The 6,455-nt window shown below is 33.0% G+C and overlaps 1 protein-coding gene across 1 annotated transcript in view; it reads left to right on the forward strand.

Moving 5' to 3' along the window:
• Positions 1 to 909: 909 nt before the first annotated feature.
• Positions 910 to 6,455, forward strand: part of LOC111087250 — a 7,731-nt gene continuing 2,185 nt past the window's right edge. The window contains exons 1-3 of the mRNA XM_022393274.1: positions 910 to 998; positions 2,626 to 2,666; positions 3,653 to 3,690. Of these exons, the coding sequence (XP_022248982.1) occupies positions 2,645 to 2,666; positions 3,653 to 3,690 (60 nt within the window). The 5' untranslated portion in view covers positions 910 to 998; positions 2,626 to 2,644. The remainder of the gene's footprint in view (positions 999 to 2,625; positions 2,667 to 3,652; positions 3,691 to 6,455) is intronic.

A 6,455-nucleotide genomic window follows, 5' to 3' on the forward strand; every position in this document is an offset into this window, starting at 1 on the left:
AAGGTTGTAACTTGTCTTTTTGCTCATATAATATTATTAGCTTACAAGTAAAGATTGTAACTGTAATTGAAACTGGACAAAGAACCCACTTTTCATTACATTCTTTTCCCCCATTAAATGTTCCTATGAGATTCTAACATTTTCTCTTGAAATATATTTGGCTCTCTATCTAGTGGTGCCCCCCAGTGACACAGCCGTATGTCTGCGGACTTACAACGCTAGAAACCGGGTTTTGATACCCGTGGTGGGCAGAGCACAGATAGCCCATGTGTAGCTTTGTGCTTAATTAAAAACAAACAAAAAAACTATCTAGTGGTATAAAGTAATTATAGGAAATTTTTGGTACCCGAAAATTATGACTTATAGTTAGTTGCTAAAGGCTACTATATCATTTGTTCGCACGTCAGTGGAAGTGAAATAGGGTTATTGTTCTACGAATGTTTATCAACTTATGTCATTCTCCTTTCTTACCTGCCCCTTAGCTAAGCTTACCAATGGAATAACCAGTATCAAAGGCGGAAGTTTGCACTCGAAGTAGTGTCTTGACGTTTTCTGAGTGACATCATAGACAAATCTTTAGCAGACGTACTTGGCCTAGAACTTACCTGTGAGAGGTCACAATTTTCGCTTGTATTAGCTTTTGGTTTCGGCCGGAGTTTCATTAGGTTAAAGGTCAGCAGTATTAGCAGTACGTCAACTACCTAGTGGCAAGTATCCAATGGCAGCACAGCCGAACATCGTGAGCACGGTTGGTTCAGGTCAAGGAAAAAAACATCTCTAACGTAATGCTCACATAACAGTAGCACTTTTTATTATTTTTTAGAATTTAGCAACCTATTTCTGAGTTTGTCGCTGACACAATACGTCCTGACGTCATCTTTACCTTTAGGCAGATTTCATTTATAAATAAGAGATGTGATGATGAACCTTCATCAGTTTGCTAAGAGCCGAAGGACTATCTAAAACAGTTTTAATTTTTACTCTACGACTTGCGATACGTAAGTAGACATTGTATTAGTTTATTATCAGCTAGTTTCGTCCCAGAGCTTCGGTTTTAACCCCACGACTTGAGATGAGTAAAGAAATATTTGGTTTAAATATATCTAGTGTTATAATATCAGTCAATATTGTCCCAATAGTGGATCGGATATAGAAATAAAAATTGAAGTCTATTCTTAGTTTCGTATAAAAATGTATCAAGATATTTTGTTGAGTTAATACACTAATGTCCAGCACCGTTTCATTCGTGTAAACAAACTGAGCTAAGTTTAAACGGCAAAGGCTCACAGAGTACTGATATAGATGTTTTTAAACACCTTACCTTCCCACAGATAAAACACTAGCGACAATTAAAATCGGTTAATATCTTAGCTCAGATTTATATTAATGAGTAAAATACTTATACAGCTGTAAGTTCAGAGCTTTATTTTAGATTTTTTGCAGAGAACTGCCTGCGTATAGCCGTTCCTAATTGTGAACTAGCGGTAAGCCAACACTATCCACTGCTAACTCTTGTGTGACCAAATAGTGAGATTAAACCGTCTCTCTTGTAGCACACCAAGGCCCCAAAGTGCGGAGAGTATTTTTGCAGCAACGGGCTGCAAACAAAAATTTTTCTGATTCACATTCAGAGCACCTTAATCCGAACTAGTCCCTCAAAACCTGGTATAACGTATTGGACAATGTGAAATACATACATAATTTTTCTCTAGTAGATTAGTGTGTTGAACTTTATTGATAAAAAGTGAAGATTTTGACTCCTCGTGTGGGCTCGTGGTGTTTAAAGCAACCTTTCATCCCTGAAAGGGATCGAACCTCCAATGTGGAGCTTATTGTTTACTGTCTTCCACGCTGTGTAAACTGATTTCACAACGACATTACATTTTTCCATCTCTCTGTTCTTGTTACTTTCTATGTATTTCGCATTGATTTAATTTTTACTTACAAACCGGCTTTTATACATTATGAACTGTTTTTAAACATAAGATGTAGACACTGTAACTTTAAGTATGCTCAATACTAGATGTAGACACTGTAACTTTAAGTATGCTCAATACTAGATGTAGACTAATTCTTTGTTTACATTTATCATGTGCATTTGAATCTGTAAATCAGATGGTATAAGAAAACATTAAACTAATCTATATAAATATAGCTACACCTGACTGAGATCATTTTTGTAGCAACCACTGTAAAAGTAAAATTAATATTTATTCGAATAACTTCAACTGATCCCGTTCCGATAATTAGCTATTAATTTGACTTTCTTTTTTTCTATCATAAGCTATATAGTAACGTAAAACCCGTCTATTTGAAAGATCAAAGGTGATTTTACAATAAATAAATAAACAAATATCACATATTATATAACACTTGAGATGGCTGATTGATCACAAAATACAGATTTTCATCTGTACATTTCCCATGAACAACGTTGAATGTAAATATATAGTCAGTTACCAGTAATTTTGATGTTTCTTACGGAAGTTCCTTACGTATCGTATAATTGTTATAAAAAGTTTCTATGACAACGGAACTGCAATTCTCTCAAATAAAGGAATTATTTTATATGTTTCTAAATCAATTAACGTTTATAAAATGAATTACTAATTAATTTATTCACAGGCATTAACTGGAACACGAGATGAGAACGTGGATTATCCTGGGTAAGTTAAAACACTACTATCTTTCAATATACTATTTGATCTGCTGCGTCAGTTCTCAATTGCAGTTTATCCTATAATTTTTTAAGTACAGAATCACACAAGGAGACTCATCAAATATGTGAAAGGTACATAAAGTAATAGCGACTCACTTTGTGTAGGACTAGCATTAAATATATATATATATCAAACAATAGTTATCAATTAACCTCATAGTGTACTTCTCGAGGTTATCTTAATGCATAATTAGTGATCTATTAAGCTCTCAGTGTATTTCTTGATGTTACTCCAATATATCGTTAGTGATTTATTAATCTCAAACTGTACTTTTCGGTGTTATTACAATACATCATCGGTGATATATTAGCTTCATAGTGCACTACTCGATGTTAAACCAATACATCACTAGTGATATATTAACCTCACAGTGTACTTCTCGATGATAAACCAGTACATCATTAGTGACTTATTAGCCTCACAGTGTACTTCTCGATGGTATTCCGATACATCATTATTGATTTATTAGCCTCACAGTTTGCTTCTCGATGTTATTCCTATAGAACATTATAGATTATCGAACTTCTAAAAGAAGTCTATTCTATAAATACCCTAGAACCAGACTATACATTTAACACAAATAAAACATAAAACTTAGAGCGAGCGACAATTGAGTGTGGATCACAGCCGATAAGGGTGACATTTTTCATAGGAAATAATAGATAATGATTTATTTTTCAGAAGAATGAACATTTAGACGAAACTCAACTTGTGAATTTATTGAAGATTATAGTTTAAAGGAATAGCAAAAATATATATCAACATATTTCATTTGAATGAGATATTGATAATACCACCTGATTAAGTTAGTAATAATTACAACTCAGTGAGATAGTAATGACTACAGCTGAGTGAAATGGTAATAATTATATCTGAATGAGATTAAGAATTACATTTGAGAGAGATAATAGTAATCGTTGTATGTTTTACAGTAGCGTGCAGTGTAGCCGCTGTGACCGCCTCACCTCGGGTAAGTTTTGTTCAAATACTGTTATGTGAATGTTGGTTTGCTAAAGAGCCATCTGTTAAAATAAGTGCCTTGAGCAACGAACATGCATTGATTTAACACATTAATATGAATTGTTTAGAAAGTGAAATATCGTTTCATTTACATAACGTTATATTTTGTTTCATGGCCATTTGAAAACTCACAGAATAATTGGTTTCCTATGCTATCTATAAAGCATTGTAAACATGGCCTTGTTATTGATTTCTTTCTATGAGTATTCGTTCCCAGTCGATCTGTTTGCAGAATAACCAACTCCTTTTCGAGCTATTGATATCACTATTAGGTGCTAATCAATCTGTTAAAACCATTACTAGTTTTTTGATGGGCGTTTTTATCTTTCCTATCGCTTAGTTTATATTTTCATATCACCACTAGCTCTTTGTCGATTTGTTAAAATCACCAGTTTCTTTTTGAGTGTTTGTATCATCCCCAACTCATTTTTCTTCTGTTTTTATAACCATTGGTTCCTCGACAATCTGTTAAAATTATCACTAGTTCTATAGTGGGATATTTAATGCAATTCCAGCTTGAGTTGTTCTGTTAGAATCATCACTTGTTTATTGTGTCTATGTGAAAAACATACACTAAAAGTATAATTTACTAGGTAACACTAATTTCTAAACAATTTTATGCTATAATAGTGATCTTACAAATATTTACTATTTGCTTAGTTTTCTTAAACGATTGGAGTGAGGTTACAGGACGCCTAACTCCTATGTCGACTAAGCTGTTCCAAGAGGTCCATCAGTAAATCTCTCTGCATGAGAGATGACTGACATATGATCCTCTCGGATACAATAAAACCTGTAAGGCAAGTATTTAGATATTTAGTACATAGAGAAACTAAGCAGCCTTTTAAAATTATTTTTTAAAGTCTGGGAATTTCCTCCTCGGAGAAAATTTTTCTTGGCGAGGTGTTTGTAGCTTCGCCATTTTCGTTGACTTGAGTTTCATTTGTAATAATAATTTGATAAGTAAACCCGCTTGTCAGACTAGGATTTTGATCAAGTAAGAACACTTTAAAATATCCTAATTTGTAATAATAATTTGATAAGTAAACCCGCTTGTCAGACTAGGATTTTGATCAAGTAAGAACACTTTAAAATATTCTAATTTGTAATAATAATTTGATAAATAAACCCGCTTGTTAGACTAGGATTTTGATCAGGTAAGAACACTTTAAAATATCCTAATTTTTCCTGAGCTTTCTTTAAAACCTTAAAATTGCGGAAATTAATCACTGTACATCACAACTTACATCACCAATTATTTATATGCGATACACAATGCTGGATGTGTTCTCAAATTTTGATGGTGTGTTTTTTTTTGTTTTTGTTTTACAAAATATTTATTTGTAATTAAGCACAAAGCTACACAATGGGCTATCTGTGCTCCGCCCACCACGGGTATCGAAACCCGGATTCTAGTGTTGTAAGTCCGCAGACATACCCCTGTGCCACTGGGGGGCTTTTTACAAAATAGAGAGAGACATATAACAATTAACCCTACATATTCAATTCTACAATATGAACGGGTAAATTCATAAACATCTAATATATTCTTAACTTTCAACACCATCTTTAAGTTGAAGCAAGTGTTTGGTGTTAATAACTCGTTTGACTTTACATAATAATTGTAACTGAGGATAACACAAACATACATCTAATTTCACAAATTTGACTTCAACTATAACCGCGTCCTCTAGTACACGGCAAATAACTTTTTTATTTTATAACATCAGTTTTTGGAATAAGAATGGTGATACTTTTATAAAGTATTGAATGTATTTGTCAGTAATTAACTTGGGAAATTAGTGTCTGCTTAAAAATTCTTTGATTTTCTTTGGCTCTTTATGAAAAATTCCAATGTACTTTCCTATAAATATTATAAACAAACATGTCTAAAAAATGTAACTTTGTTTCCAATTCTTGTTTCACTGTGAATTTAATATTCACATTTTAGTATTGATGAAACAAGGAAACATGACTTTCTTATTTGAAAATGGCAAAGGTATCATTAACATAACTATCGCTGCTTAAAAGTGACATTTAGTGATCGTTTTTTCTTTCTGATAAAAACAAAGAACAAGTTAGCAATTTCCACTGCTAATTTCGAATCTATACGGACCCCTTCAATTTGGTCCTAGATTTCAAAATTAAAACTAAAATCGGATTCTATTTTTGCAGCTCAGTCGCTCTTTGTTACAACTAGGGTCTTGATAAACTTGTTATTATCTTCTAAGATATTATAGATTTTTTAATAATAATGTTTTATATTAAGAATGACAGTACCGTTACCTTTATCTAGTTTTAACAAGGACAAGACATCTGTTACTCCTTATAATTATCTACTACCCCTTGTTGCTCTATTTGTAGAACCACTAGCCCCTTGTTGAAATGTATGTAGTACCACTAATTCCCTTGTTGAATTGTATGTAGTACCACTAGTTACCTTGTTGAATTGTATGTAGTACCACTAGTTCCTTTGTTGAACTGTTTGTAGAACCACTAGTTTCTTTGTTGAACTGTTTGTAGTACCACTTATCCCTTGTTGGCCCGTCTATAGCACTACTAGCCCCTTGTTGAATTGTATGTAGTACCACTAATTCCCTTGTTAAATTGTATGTAGTACCACTAGTTCCCTTGTTGAATTGTATGTAGTACCACTAATTCCCTTGTTAAATTGTATGTAGTACCACTAGTTCCCTTGTTGAATTGTATGTAGTA

This window comes from Limulus polyphemus, unplaced genomic scaffold, assembly GCF_000517525.1.
Source record: "Limulus polyphemus unplaced genomic scaffold, Limulus_polyphemus-2.1.2 Scaffold1926, whole genome shotgun sequence".
In the NCBI taxonomy this organism is placed as follows: Eukaryota; Metazoa; Arthropoda; class Merostomata; order Xiphosura; family Limulidae; genus Limulus; species Limulus polyphemus.